Below are 16,792 nucleotides of genomic sequence, written 5' to 3'. Positions count from 1 at the left end.
ACAGCATTTGTTGTTGGGGTCCAAAAGGCATCTCTTATCCTGTTTGAGGGATCATAAGGCCGGCTCTTATAGATTACATCTCCTGGTGAAAGCTGTCCATATGTCAGTGCTGGAAACGCAAAGTAGAAACACAGTTCTTTCAAAACATTTGCCCAGACTCGTTGTCCGGTCTGAATTTGCACCATTCTTGCATCTAAAAGTAACTTTAAATCAGATTCAGTCTTCAGCTGATCTAAGAATGGCTCGATGATCTGTGACGGCATTTGTTTTTCATTTATTTGCTTACCTTAAAGGAACAAGTCAGCCATTAAATAATTCTGATGTTATTTAGTCACTTTCATTTCGTTCCAAACTTCTTGTTCTGTTTTTGTCTTGTTTAATATGACCGTTCATAGTGACCAAATGTCATGTGATCTCTTAAAAGAACAAAACAAATCATAAAAATAGGCTGCGTTTTTTTGTATGCCATATTTCTGAAGTCATATGACAGCTATGTGTAAGAAACTAAATGAAATGCATTTGGGTCCCACTTTATATTAGGTGGCCTTAACTACTATGTACTTACATAAAAAAATAAGTACAATGTACTTATTGTGTTCATATTGTATTGTAAAACACTTTTGCTGCTATTGAGGTGGGATAGGGGTACGGTTAGGGAGAGGGTTGGAGGTATGGGTAAGTTTAAGGGTTGGTTATGGTGTAAAGTATGGGTCAACAGTGTAATTATAAATGTAATTACAGAAATTAAATACAGATGTGATCATATGTAGTTTTTTTTTTAAATATAAGTACAATGTAAAAACATGTATGTACACAATAAGTACATTGTGCTAAATTATTAATTCAAATGTAAGTACATACTAGTTAAGGCCACTTAATATAAAGTGGGTCCTACATTTGTTATTCGCTGAATATGAGGCCTTAAGATAGAGTTTTTATAGTTAACCAAAACTTAAACCTTAAAAGAAAAAAATATGTATTTTCTGGAAATAAAATAATCATATACTGAAATATAATATTTAAAACTAAAGTGTATTTCAGCCAATTGTCAAGGCAAGGTTTTTCATTTTTATTTATTTTAACTTGTAGTACTAAAGTAACTAAGACTAATATATATATATATATATATCTCTCGTATTTTTCGGACTATAAGTCGCACAGGAGTATAAGTCGCATCAGTCCAAAAATACGTCATGATGAGGGGAAAAAACATACATAAGTCGCACTGGACTATAAGTCGCATTTATTTAGAACCAAGAACCAAGAGAAAACATTACCGTCTACAGCCGCGAGAGGGCGCTCTATGTTTTCAGTGTAGACTACAGGAACACTGAGCAGCATAGAGCGCCCTCTCGCAGCTGTAGATGGTAATATTTTCTCTTGGTTCATTTCTCTTGGTTCATGTCAAATTAATTTTTATAAATAAGTCGCACCTGACTGTAAGTCGCAGGACCAGCCAAACTATGAAAAAAAGTGCGACTTATAGTCCGGAAAATACGGTATATAATAGATATATTAAAAAAAGTTGATGATAATAAATAAATCTAACCTTATTCAAAACATTAACCAAAACTATAATAAGTATATGAATGATTCTTAAAAAAAAAAGTAATTTATACATGTATATTTATTGTTTTATGACCACAAAGATAATTTAAATAAAGTGCATTTTTATGATGCTTTTTAGAGTAGATGTGGTCAACATTAAATGTTCTTGTGTGGAAAAAAGTTGCAGAAACATTCTCTAAATTTCTCCTTTTGTGCATCCATACAAACTAAAAGTTTAAAATGACACCAGGATGCAAAAATGATGATGGAGTACTGTCCCTTTAAGAGAGATGTGCACAAGCACTTTATGTGCACAACTTTTCAGAGGAGCTGCAGTTCTGTTGCAGTTAGTGTTGTATCAGGTTCTCAGGGGTTGAGCTGAGCTGGACTGTTCCTTCTCTTACATGTTGAAGAACGTCTCATTCGTGCCAGTGAAGAATTAAAACAAAATAAAATCATCTAGGACGGCCTTGAATGTGAATCTCTGGGGAAAGGAGGTATAGTCGGATGCATATATTCAAACAAAGATCAAAAGATGCCTGCAGCCAAAATACTAAGCCACATTTATTAAAATTAAACCTGCCTCATATTATACGTTTAGGCCCAGTAAATCCAGAGTGCTGTCTTTTTAACAGAGAGAATGTGATGTAATACTCTGGTTCCTTTGATCAAAGGCCAGCCACCGGTTTCTGAGCGCGCTCTATAACCCCCTCTTGTATTTCCTGTCTCCCCCTTTGGCAGGTTTTGGCTACCTGACCAAGCAACTGATGGGGCTGGCCGGCGGCCGGCTGGTGCTGGCGCTGGAGGGGGGTCACGACCTCACCGCCATTTGCGATGCCTCTGAAGCATGTGTGTCTGCTTTGCTTGGAAACGAGGTAAGGGACTCAGGGATGGACAGGGCTGTATGAATGGAGGAAGAGATGAAGGGATTTTACAGAGTGACAACATCCTCCAGTGTTCGACAATATAGATTATTTTTTTTATTCAGATTTGACTTACCCTGAAACTGGGAAAATAGTTACAATTTCCTCCCTTTCATTGTTTGGATAGTCAGATAGTCCTGCCTCAGACTGATGTTATTAAATAATGCAACAGAAATTACAAATCTATCCTGCCTACACTTTCCTTTCTTGTATTTTAATTTGATTGTTTTTAAAATAAATTATGGAAATCAAATTTAATAATTTATTTAAAAAATAAATTTACAAAAATTCTATAATCACATATAATTTAGTAGAAATAAATTTTAATTATAGATAATAATATATATATAGATAATAATATATAATATAATAATATATATGTGTGTGTGTGTGTGTGTGTGTGTGTGTGTGTGTGTGTGTGTGTGTGTGTGTTTTTTTTTTACTCGAAAATGGAGTGTAGACAGGTTGAGAAATTAAATTGTTAAAGTTTTTTTTTAAATATTTTTTTAAAGATTTAAATTATTAATTTTAGATTAATAGATTATAATTATTGTTTTATATTAGTGCTGGCAAACTATTAATAAAAATCAATTGCATCCATAATTAAACGTTTTGGTTTACATAATATATGTGTGTGAACTGTGTATATTTGTTATGTATATATAAATACTCACACATTACAAATATATATTTACATGTATTTAAATGTATATATTTATATTAATATAATTTATATTAGATATAAACATTTAATATATAAACACATTTATGTATATATCTGTGTGTACACTATATATATGTGCGTGTGTGTGCATTTGTGTGTATTTATAGCAAATATACACAGTACACACACATATTTACATTTACGTTCATGCATTTAGCAGATGCTTTTATCCAAAGCGCCTTACAGTGCAATCAGGCTAGATTATTATTTTTTTTTTAACCCGTATGTGTGTTCCCTGGGAATTGAACCCACAACCTTTTGCACTTGTAACGCAATGCTCTACCACTGAGCCTATGCATATATTATGTATACATATGTAAACGATTAATCGTTTGACAGCACTACTTTTAGTGTTGTCAAAAGACCCGGTACTTCGGTACCAAGTCGGTACTAAAAAAATGAAAATGTCACGGTACCAGGTTTCTGTAAGTACCGGTGGTACCGAGGACCCGTTCAAACCCGGTTCTGGATGCATACAGCGCTATGATTTCCGCGAAGCAGAAAACGCGGATGGAATCTCAAAATCCAGACATGAAAATGAAACTTACATTTTAATATGGACAGTCACGGAATTTGTCAAAGTTAGCATAAATTAATCAAATCAAATCTCCATATGGACCAGTATTTGTAAATGTTAAGCCGCAAAAGTTGGTTGAAATCTGCATCCTGCATGTTCTGCGCGTCTCTGTGTGAATGAATGAATGGTTTGTTTACTACATAGACTGAAGCGCATGACGCTTGCAGTAATGAGGACATACAACATCACCAGAACTGTTCGGAGTCACTTCACAAGCATTTTACCGTTTCATTTGAGTAAAACCAGTGTCAATTTAAAGGTATTCATGGAAAACCGTCAAAACAGCCTCTACATTGCGAGTAAATCACTCGCATGTGAATAAATTTTACTCAGGGCGACTAAATTATGTCTATTGTTAGCCATTGGCTAATAAATTCTTAGATTTTACTCGCCAGTGTGTGTGTGTTCGAGGCTATTATAAGATTGGCGCAGATATATTTTCACTCGCTGAACACTGACTGAGCGCTTCAGAGTTCTCTCTCCATCAAGCGATCTGTACTTTTCAATTCATCTCAGTGGACGCACAGTACACCTGTATTTGCCTCTTTTACTGTCTATGGTATTTGCCGAACTGTAAACTCTGTGTGAAGGAGCACGACTCGCCGTCGCTTTGCTGATAGCTCTGTTTCTCACACATGCAAAGAGAGAGAGAGCGAGAGTCTTACCACGCTGAATCGACATGCTACATGTAAACTATATTCTTTGTTGTCTTCTCCTGTCAAAATAATGGAGTTCATTTAGAATTATTCATATTTTTCGAACAAGCAGAAGATATGACGGTTTCTCCGGTAGTGGGCGGAGCTCATCATTGGCTGGTGCTCATCTATTAATGTCCCTGTTTTGATTTCAGCAAATCAATTCGACCGAACGCAGACAACGTGATTAATATTCATGAACCAGCAGCTCATCAATCCATAGTGCATTGTATATTGTTAGTATGGTAGTAGAATTAGTAGTATTATTATCTTTTAATAATAATTATTATGATCTATTACTTTTTTTTTTTTTACAGAAACCCTCAATGAACAAAAATATCTTAAGCATCACCACCAGTCTTAAGTTCAGATAAATGACAAATATGCATTCATTACAAATTCATTTTTTACATAAAGGCATTGTGCTAGAAATATTACTATTATTTTGTAAAATGTATGTGATACTGCTACTACTGTTAATTAAAAATTAATCACACAATATTTCTTCCATGTTTTAATTTTAATAGCAAATCCCCTTTATTTACCAAAAAATAAAATGTGTTTAAATTTCATAAATTAAAAGACAAATTAAATTTGGGTGAAACTAGTTTACTGTTTTTCATAATTATATTACTTGTAGAAGAACTTTAAACACAATTGTAAAGAAGTATAAAGAATGGCATTGGTTTTATTTTTAGTGATAATAAGTTATTTTTTTAATTAGCATATTTTTGTGTTTTGCTTTGGTACCGAAATTGGTACCGAGAACCGTGGATTTTCACTGGTATCGGTACCGAATACTGAAATTTTGGTACCGTGACAACACTAACTACTTTATATATAATTTATTTTTAATGAAAGGTGGAGTTTATTATTTTTAATATTTAACATTTAGGATGAGACTAAGTTAAAGCAAAAAAGTCAAATTATTTTTATAAGTTTATAATATTCGACACAATCCCCAGGGAAAACAGTTGGTCTAAGCTAGGCATAATTTTGGTTCAGGTGGACATCATTTTACAGTCTTACACCATGAATTTTGTGTTTTTAAGGTGGTGTGCCAAGTTATAAATAGTTTTTAAAGTTTTACAAAAGGATCTCGAGCACCATTGTGTGTCATCTACCTGGCTTTGATTGCAAGGAACATGTGTATGACACCCTCATTTGTTTTGCCCAGTAATTCTGTGAGCTGATTTAACAGTGAGGATCCATCAGGTGAACTGAACCTCTGTCTCACTGGCCCTGGGCCCTGTTTCGTCAAGCTCTCTCCTCTCTCCTCTTTCCTCCCACCCAGTTTTTGTCTAGGGTGTCACAGACTAGATGTTTGTCAGGGTGTGTAGTTAGCAGCACTCCCTTTGTGCTGGCCAGCCACCAAGGTTCAGCTGACACGGTCATAATCCAGCCTGAGGATGGGAGGGAAAGAATAGCAAACGCTTCACTGTCCGCACGCACACAAACAAGACAAATGAAACTGTAGGGCGTCATTTATCTGCTTGTCTCTGTGTCAGAGGAAGAATCATTTCTTTTATGTTTCCATCTCTCATCTTCACTAGTGTTCTTTCTATTTATCTTCTTTCATTCAGAGCCTTCCTTTCTGTTTCTAAATCAAATACGCTCTCATTTTGGTTCTTCCTCGCTGTCTAAACAGCTCACTAAATCTAAATGAACCTCATAAGTGAGCGTTTTGGAACAGTCTACATAGGCAGCAGCTTAATGCCATTCATCCTCAGATGATTTCAGCAGAGCTTGACTTTAGCTAAGATAAATATGTGATACTCTAACCAGCAAAAAATACTATAGTACAACCAAATATTAGGCCTGTAATGCTCCCTAGACTTTTGAATCTCCATCTCTATACTTTCTTGGAGATTTTGAGATTGTCTCGTTCACCCCTCCTCTCCCCATATGGCAAAAACATACATATATACATATATGTAGGGCCCTACGAAATCAGTTTTAATTTTTTCCTAAATTCGTTAGAATTTTTCTAGACTTTTTTAAATAATTAAATTAAATTTTATGAATCAAAAAGCATGTATAATTAATTCAAATCATGAACTGTATACATTTTCACATCAATTTATGAAAAGTTTAACATCTTTTAATAAAAACTGTTAATGCGTGATAAAGTAATTGTCAGAGTTAATTGATTAATGTGTTAACGTGATAACACGTTAACTTGCCTAGCCCTAATATATTTACATTTAAGAATATTAATATTATATAAATATTATTACTTATTACAGGAACGTAGTAACTAAAAATAATAACTAAACTCCACTTTGTAAAAAATCTATATATTTAATCTTTTTTTTTTGTTACTATAATTAAGATTTTTAGTGATCATATTTTCTCATATATTTTGGCCATTTTTTTATTGTATTTTAGTTTTACAAAAGTTTAAAAAAAATGCATAATATGGTTATAAACATGTTTCCTTTATTCTTGAAGTACATTTTGTAACATTGGTATTTGAAAGTTAAAATATATTTTACATTTCAATATATATTCCATTAACCCACACTATTTAAACATATTTTAACTGATATTATTAACAGATACTAATCTTTTATTTTATATGTCACCGTTTTTTGAGTGTAAATTGATTTATAAATCATCTGAAAGCTGAATAAATACACTTTCCATTGATGTATGGTCTATTAGGATTGGACGATCTTTGGCTGAGATACAACTATTTGAAGATCTGTAATCTGAGGGTGCAAAAAAATCTAAATACTGAGAAAATCGCCTTTGAATTTGTCCAGATGAATTCTTAGCAATGCATATTACTAATCAAAAATTAAGTTTTGATATATTTACGGTAGGAAATTTACAAAATATCTTCATGGAACATGATCTTTACTTAATATCCTAATGATTTTTGGCATAGAAGAAAAATCAATAATTTTAACCCATACAAAGTTTTTTTGGCTATTGCTAAAAATATACCCCAGTGACTTAAGACTGGTTTTGTGCTCCAGGGTCACATATATAATATTTGAAGTTAAGCATGCTGAAGTATAAATTATTATCTCCCCTCATATTTTTTTTCTTCCTTTGTTTATACTTTTTAATAACATTTTAACAGTTATATAGTTTCTAATGACCATTTTCTATCGCCTCTGTGAGCCCTTATATTTAGTTTTTCTGCTATTTACTGTAGTGATAGATTCCTCATGATATGAGCTTCTCAAACAAATTATGATTAAAGTAAATAGAATTAGAAATAGAATACTGGCGGAGATCCAAAAATAAGAATAGATTACACATCTATAACAGGGACCTTCTGCAGCTCCATGTGTGAAGTGGCTTTTGTTTAGTTATATACTTGTATTTAATATGGTTTCTTCACAAGAATTAATACAGTCCTCTTGTTGACTTTCTAAAAATAGATTGGTCAGTCATATTTAGTTGATTTGTTTGACAGAGGAACATACCAAAACAGTTTTAAGTGAAGTGACAGGCCTTCAGTGTGTTCGAGAGAGAGTTTACTTCTACTGAACAAGGAGAGCAGAACCTGTTGAAACCATCCACACAGACCCAGTGAGCCTCTAAAACACGTTCAATAGCAAAAGTGATCCCAGCCTGCGTGGATCGCGCCATTTACACTTGCGCTGGGTTTCTACGGCTTGGCTATGCTGAGCGCTGGGAGTTCGTGTGCAGAGCAGGACTCTTACGGTCAGATGAGAGGACAGGCCTCGCTCCTGCTGTTACTGAAGCTCTAGAGACAAGCCTGGAAACACGTTCCTGGAACAGTAAAAGTGAGCTGGCTCTACTCCTTTTCTGAGGATGAGAGGAAAATAAACAGGATAATTAGACAGCACCATGGAGCTTGTGTGCTCTCTGTGTCTTCTGCACCAGGAATTAGGCGTATGTTGATTAGCTCTGGCACTAATTGACATATTTGGTATACCACAGTAATTTCAACTCTTAAAGTACAGCAAAAGTCATATTATAGCAATTTAAAAAAAGTTTTCTATTTAAAAATATATTTTATTTAAAAAGTAATGTATTGCTGTGTTGCAAAGCAGAAGTTTCAGCAAATATCATTCACAGAATATTCATCTAAATAAGAGATATTTTTTCCACTTAAAAAAGAAAATAATATATCAAATCTCTGCTCTACAATACAGTAAAAATTATTCAATATTTTATTATTATCTTATTTATATTAACCTGTTCTGTTTATTCAACCCAGAGCTCACCAGATTTGATAACATGTAATATTTTTCATTGCTTCCAGTATATACAATAACAGTAATATATTTTAACTTTTTATTTGTTACTAACTGTTAAATTATTATTATTATCACCTTGTCATCTCATTATTAAAATAATAGATCGTAATGTTTGGATATTTAATATAGTGTAATCGTTCTATTTCTCATCATTATTATCATTATTTTTATTTATATATTATATTAAATTAATATAATATATATGAGATATATATAGAGAGAGGGATAAAATATACAATATATATATATATATATATATTGCACCAAACAGAAAACAATATAACTGTAAATCCATATATAAATACAGGATTTTTCAGGATTTTTTATTTATTCTGATTTACAATTATATTTTCAGAATTATTACAATATATTCATGATTCACATTTTTATATATTAACAGTTTACAATTATATATTCAGACTTACATCTAAATTTTCACAATGTGACTTATTCAGATTTAATTAGATATATTCTGAATGACAACTACTGTATATATGAGTTGCATTAATATATTAAGATTTGCATTAATATATATTCAGATTCAGACATTTATATATTCTGATTTACATCTGTGTACACAATTTGCATTTATTCAGACTTTATATAATTAAATATTATATAAAGTTATATATGTATATTATATAACAAATGTAAAAAAAAATTATATATATATATATATATATATATATATATCTTAAGTAAACACAGTATGAATCATCATTAAAGGGAGGTGCAGATTTAATTAAACCATTTTCATTCAGATGAGACAGAAGCTAGTCTATGCATTGTCAGTTCATTAGGGAAGCTGTTGTGATTATTGCATAAGCAAAATGGCATTGCCCACACCGCCTCCTGTGATTGTATTAATATTTTTTTCTGAATGACTAATCGACTAGTAAAAATGATCAGCAAGTGTGACCCGTCCATGTACATGAGAAAGGAATGAAGCACATATCTCCACAGTGGTAGGCTTGTCAGGAAATATCTGCACTAACTGAAGCGGAGCTGTTTGCTTTAGAGGAGAAGTGCGCACTGGCAGCCTTAATGCAATAATCATAATCGGTTTACCTGCACCAGAATTGAGACTGTGAGTCTGCAGGCCTGCCTGGCGCTGCCTTCATCTGCAGTTTGCCCCATGGGAAGCTTTGTTGTCATAGCAGGAAAAGGATAGAGGAGACGGAGACTCTGAGCAAGCAAAACTGCTCAGTAAGGGCCCGTTTCAGCTGCCTATCGAGTGCACTCCCTGGAGGGATGTTGAGAGGGGGCTCAGAGTATCTCACGCTCGCTCATCTGAAAGCAGTTAGTTTCACACCTCTCTCAGACGGGGTCATTGACGGCCAGAGAGACAGAGACAGACTTTAAGTAATCAAAGAAAATTAGGAGCACAACGTACAGAGGAAGCTTCTGTCAGAAAGTCAAAGTCTGATTTCAGAGTGAAAGGAACGACTTCCCAAAGAGCATTGGACACTCAGAGCAGCTTATGCCACATTAGATACTTCTGTCCTCATATGATATTTTAATATTTCTCATCTCAGCCTTTACACTCCAACTATTAAAACTGGAGGCTTTGTTTAGATATACATTTCTTCTAAAGTAATGCATGTTTTGCTGTTTTTTTTTTTTTCATATTTTAATTTCATATGTGTTCCTGTGGCTTAAGTGGTAGAGCATTGCGTTAGCAGCGCAAGGTTTTGGGTTCGATTCCCAGGGAACACATGTTAGGTTAAAAAAAATAATAATAATAATAATTGTTAGCCTGAATGCACTGTAAGTTGCTTTGGATAAAAGCGTCTGCTAAATGCATAAATGTAAATATTTAATATTTCATTAAATAAATATTATATTTATATTAAGTATATTCATATCTTGTTATCGTGTTTTCATCTTTATATGAATATAATTGATATATATCATTATGACATGTATGTTATTGCCAGCAGGTGTTAGAGGTATTAAACATAATAACATGATCTTTAAATATTATAAGATATGATAAATATTATTACATGCTTTTTAATATTATTATCATTAGATAATTCTATTTTTATTTTTACATTTATTTTAGATTATTTTTATAATCTACTCCGTTATATCTACATTATATTTAATAATAATTAGAGTTATTAAACATAATGCAACATAATCTTTAAATATTACGGAGTAGAATATATATAATATACCTGTTGTAATGTTTTATTAGATTAATATTGTGTTATTTTTATATTATAATGCAACAAAAATGTTATTATTTCCTGTAAAATCTTATAAAAAAAATAATAATTAATTGTATATTTAAAACAACAGAAATATTGTAATCTATAATATTTAAAGAATACATTGTTTATTATGTTTAAGAATTATTGTTTGTAGATTTAATATCATAATATAAACTTTAACTGTAACGGAGTAAACTTTTTTTGGCTAACATTTCTAAATATTATTACCATTATTATTTTTGTATATTATATTAATGTATATTATTATATTATTATAATTATAACAAAAATATTATAAATACAATATTCCTTTATATATATATATATATATATATATATATATATATATATATATATATATATACTATTGTTTAAAATTACAGTTACAATATTACTGAAATATTTAATATTTAAAAATCCATAATGTTTGCATTACATTTAATAATTTAATAAATAGAATGAATAAACATTGTCATATAGATTTTTTTGCTGTCATTTTAATATTATTGTAAGATTTATATTAATGATTATGTTTTTTGTACAAGTTTTTATCATGTATCTTAATCATTTCTGTATAATCATAGAAATACTCCCTCCTGTGCACACATTGTTTTAATATGCAAGTTATTTGGCTCGTCTCAGCCTTTTGTGTCCAACGAGGAAAATTGGAGGCCTTGTTTAGATACACGTTTCTTGTAAAGTAATATGCATGCTTTCCATGGCACCCATTCAGTTGAAGCACACGGTCACTTGATGACCCATGCAGGACATCACAAATGCCCCGACAAGCTCAGCTCAGGCCAGATAGTAGATAATAAAAAACAAAAACACGGACTGTAATCAGTATGGCAGGAAGCAGGTGTTTTATCATTGCATTCAAGCCCGCATTGTAACGGAGGTGAAGTTCAGGGCAGCGAGTAGATGATGTGGATAGAGTCTGAGAGCCTTCGAGAGCGTGTTTGAACTAGAGACTCATGGGATAACAGGTGCTCCAGCTACCCCAACCTCTACACGACTGCTTCACCCATACATGCCGAAGGGTGTTTTCACTCTGAAGTAAACTCGCTTTAATAAAATTGTCAATAAGACTTTTTATTTTGTGTTCTGTAGGTATATATATAATGTTTTTGTACGTCATCATAACCTATAAGTATATTCCTATGAATATAAGTATAGTCTCCTATACATGTACGTATAGTTCTATGAAGGCTGTTAAATTTTAAATAACCTCCCACCATGATGTTGTTACTTAAGGGGGCTTAGATTGCTTATTGACAAACTTAAGCGAACCGCTGTCGAACCCCTGAAAGATCCTGTGTAATCACCCAGGGTTCCCTGCTGTCCATGGAGCGAGACTCTCCTGTGTGACTGTATCATTATATTGAGCGTTTAACTGCCTGGACTGGAGTGTCAAATATACTTCTTCGTTTTAAAAGCAGGTAAAGCACAGGAGGCGCTGTTATAATGAGGATTGTGTTTCCCTGGAAAATGATTCAAAGCTGCTGATCGGTTCCCTCACTGTTGTCTGTGAGTAACCAAAGCTTTGACTGGTTAAATAGCTGGCGGATGATGCTTCGACTCTGTCGTCATTCAGCTCTGAACCCGTGATTCACTGATGGATGTGTGTGAGCAGATGTTGTTCTCAAATTGCGCTCATTAGCAATTATATGATAAACAACGTACTAATAAGCTAATTGTTGCCAGTCACCATGAGGTTTGTCTCTGTGTTTACCCAACAGCTACAGTAAACATGCTTGCTTTTACCTATGTGGTCTGAGGTTGATTTCCAGAATTTTCTGAATGTTTTAGGTCACTGCATTCATTTCATGCAAGGCTGCATTAGCGTGAACTGTAATCAGCTCTGTTAGGGCTGCTCAGTTATAGCCTTCTAGTAAAGTAACCACTCGAAATAGGCTCTTGAAATTTCTGCAATGAGTTACTCTACCACTTTCTTCTCTGGTATTGATCATGCAGATCTGAATGAGATGGCAGTATTTCAGTTAACCTGTTTCTGTCATATTGCTCATGCAAAGCAATATTTTTTAAATAAAAAATATTTTTAGATATCTCTATATTTATCGTTTTTATCTTGGAATACCCATTTTATAAAATGTAAATACTTTATATTTTTACAGTACAATTTACAGAAAATTACAGACCAATGTTGATCTCGTGACAAAATACTTTATTTTTTCCTTTTTTTTAATCATCTAACTTTATTATTTAGCAAAACTGTACAATCTGGTAAAATAAAACCTGTTCCATTATTCGTCAGAAAAAAATCTAAAACTGATAGGAAAATCGAGAAAATGTATTTTACTGCATGTATCATAGGGCGCTATTTTTTCCCTCATTTATATATAAGATTATAAGATTTCTTGGAATTATGCAAGGTTGACTACATTACAATATTTTCCTTTTCATATATATATATATATATATATATATATAAAGCTGAAAGAAAGTACAGAATGTTGTTTTCTCTCTTTCTCTCTCTCATTTGTACATTTCAGTTAAATGGATACATGTAAATAATGTGCTTGTTATTTTAGTAGTTTTTCTTATTCTACTTATAAAGCAGGGCATTGCACCAAAAATTTGAGAGCCACTGCCTTAATGTATTGCAAACAATCAAACTTTATTTTTTGCTTCTCTGCTGTTCCACGTTCTTTCTGTAACCCTCTTTTGCATGAAGTTCCCAGTTTGCTTGGCTTCATCCGTGTTTGAAGGACGTGCCTCGTTCTCAAACAGTCAGAATTTATATTACTGCAGGCAGGTTGACAGAAACCATCCTAACAAAAGTTTTTCTTTTTCCTGGAGAATGTGAAGGTCTTCACACTCAGGCCGCGGGCGTGAGGGAAAATCAAATAAATCCCACTGTCATGGTGGATGCTGGCAACTGGCATGTGTTTCATACCTGCCAAGCAGCTTGGCGTGCGCTGACAAGACCTATTAAAGTTTATAGACGTGCGGCAGGGCCGTCCATCACGATGACAGACAGGTCGGGCCCCTCCCTCTCGGCCGGTGCCAGGGCAGCAGAGGGTCGCGGTCGCAGTGGGATCGGAGAGCCGAGAGGGGCCGGGCTGAAGCGGGAGGATTCCTGAGGGACCAGTGTGTTGACCCTCAGTCAAACTGCACAGCAGGAAAGTGTGAATGAATGACCAGCTGGCCTCACACGCAGACTTTTCACCCCTCCATATGGGGCCGCTGACTTCAAGTCATGTCGGAATGGTCGTATTTACGAGATGAACGCCACTGCAACTCGTACCAGTGGGAAACTCTGGATTGCATTTAAGGCCAGACTTTCTGAGTTGGCAACAAGTCAATTGAAGAGTAATGGTGGAAGCAAATTAATACTAAGAAAAATTATATTTTCAATAGCTGGGCTTTCATCCACACAGTTTTAATGCAAAGTTTGTTATAAAGCATAAAATTCTGGAAGGATAGATAGATAGATAGATAGATAGATAGATAGATAGATAGATAGATAGATAGATAGATAGATAGATAGATAGATAGATAGATAGATAGATAGATAGTATCATGTAAACATTTTATAACTAATTTTAATTTATTTAGTATTTGAAAATGTATATATGCTGTATATATAGCTTTTGATATTTGAATATATATATGTGTGTGTGTGTGTGTGTGTGTGTTTGTGTGTGTGCTCTTGTTCTGGTGACATATCAGGACACAACTCTGTATAATGACATGGGTATGACACAGGTATTACAAGGAGAGGGTGACTTATGAGGACATAACCCATGTCCCCATTTTTCAAAACGCTTATAAACCATACAGAATGAGTTTTTTTGAGAAAGTAAAAATGCACAAAGTTTCCTGTTAGGGTTAGGGTTGGTGAAGGCCGATAGAATATACAGTTTGTACAGTATAAAAACCATTACACCTATGGGATGTCCCCACTTTTGTGTGTGTTTACATTTTTTTTTTTCAAATACAGTATATATACATTTTCAAATGCTAAATAAATTAAACTTAGCTATAAAATGTTAAACATGAAATACACATATTATTTTCAAATACTAAATACATACAAAAATCAGATTTATGAATTGCAAGCTTGTAGGAACTTCCCTGGGTGACTTGAAGACCTATTTACAGTAAGTGCTCCAACCCTGAGAATATTGCCAAGTTGTTTCCTCAAAGTAAATGTCAGTGAGCCGTGACCCACCTCAAGACTGCTCTCTCTGAACAAACAGTGTATTCAGGATGTGTTGCAGGAGAGCTGTTGTGTTTATGGTGTATGCGTTTGATCTCACCCAGCGTTCATTGTGTGGGGTGCCAGTGACTGAATAAGGCTCTTTCTTTCCAGTGTGAGAGTTTTCTGTGTGGCAGCTCTGAATCCAGCTATTTTATAATATTTTATTTAGTGCATTGTATTTTATAAAATATGCATTGTGTGCTGTTAATATTTTAATACTAGGTTGAATGGTTTAGAAATGCCGATGGGTTTGATATGTCTGTTTGTCGTGCCACAGTAAGATTAAAGTCCTCAGACGGCCTTTCCCAACGCCTCCAGTCCTCCCGGCCTCATCCTATTTGTTTTAATTAAACCAAAGCTTCTAGCTTGGCCAGGAGTAGAGAATGATCTCTCTTTCTCTCTCTACACTTGCTAATATTCAGAAATCAGAGTTTTCATGCCTGTTTTTCCTCTGTTCTCGTTCATGCAAATGGTTTATTCATGCCCCTTTCCCTATCTTTAATGTTTGCATATGAAACGCTTGGCCGTAGATTTTCAGTTTTTTGCGTGGGGGTGAAAAAATGCAGCCGAGAGCCAAAGGGAAATGGAATCATTCCACATCAGGAATGCAGCGTCGCATGCTGGCTGTTTCCTCTGGGCCGTGGCCCCGCTGGTCCCTGAGCTGTCGTGAGCATGAGGTCTTGTTGCCCACGCGCGTCGACAAAGCACAAAGCCCTGCATTGTTGCATATCTTTAAAGCACAGCATCCAGCACATCTGTGAGCCTCCGTTACACTGCAAATACAAGCTTTATATTAATGCATGTATTTCCAGGTTGCATCGCTGGTCCATGAAAACAATAACTCTCAGGCTCTGCTTCCGGAAGTAGCTCAGTGAAGATGTTGAGTTGTTGTATATGTTCTCCAAAAGTCCCACTCCACATAGGTGTTAAACATCAAATGTGATTTTGTAACTTTACACTATATTTCACTTTTGGTGATGATAGATAAAAAAACTGAAATCTGGAAACTGGTTGCTGGAATAAATCTTGTAATGTTTGGAAACACTATCTTAATTGTTAAGATTCTTGTGATATATATATATACATTCTGAGAGAAAAGGTCATAATTGCAAGAAATAGACTCAGAATTGCAAACAACCTCACAATTCGAGGAAAAATCTAAAAGTGCGTTATACAAACAATGTATTCTCACTTGCTCCCAGTTTACATCTCGAAAGTCAGAGTTTGTATCGCAAATTTGACTTGGTTTTTTTTTTTTCTCCAGAGACTCAGGTTGTCTCACAATTCTGTTTTATTTTTCACCAAAAATTTAAAATAAAAAAAGGTAATTGCGATTTATTTTTAAATCGCACAATCTTTTGACTTTTCTTGTCAGGATTAGGGGATGGAAAGTTAGCAAGTGAATTGCACGTCAGAAATGCTAGAAAAAAAATGTGAGACTCTATAAAGTATGGAGTCTTCATGCATCAAGGTTTAACCTGTATTTTTGATCTTCCTTTCAGTTGGACCCTCTTCCTGAAGATGTGCTACAACAGCGGCCGAACACCAACGCCATTCACTCCATGGAGAAAGTTCTGGAAGTCCACAGTGAGTGCACACAAAGCTTCACCATTTATTCATTCACCGATGACCTGATACATGTCGTA

General features: G+C 34.0%; 1 protein-coding gene across 1 annotated transcript in view; it reads left to right on the top strand.

Moving 5' to 3' along the window:
* The window catches only part of LOC132095497 (histone deacetylase 4-like), a 224,292-nt gene that overhangs the window by 202,918 nt on the left and 4,582 nt on the right, over positions 1–16,792 (top strand). The window contains exons 24-25 of the mRNA XM_059500553.1: positions 2,290–2,423; positions 16,649–16,733. Coding sequence (XP_059356536.1) covers positions 2,290–2,423; positions 16,649–16,733 — 219 coding nt within the window. The remainder of the gene's footprint in view (positions 1–2,289; positions 2,424–16,648; positions 16,734–16,792) is intronic.

The sequence above is a fragment of the Carassius carassius genome, chromosome 19 (assembly GCF_963082965.1).
Source record: "Carassius carassius chromosome 19, fCarCar2.1, whole genome shotgun sequence".
Classification (NCBI taxonomy): Eukaryota; Metazoa; Chordata; class Actinopteri; order Cypriniformes; family Cyprinidae; genus Carassius; species Carassius carassius.
The sequence above is the reverse complement of the archived record's forward strand: the minus strand, read 5'-3'. Positions and strand labels throughout refer to the sequence as shown.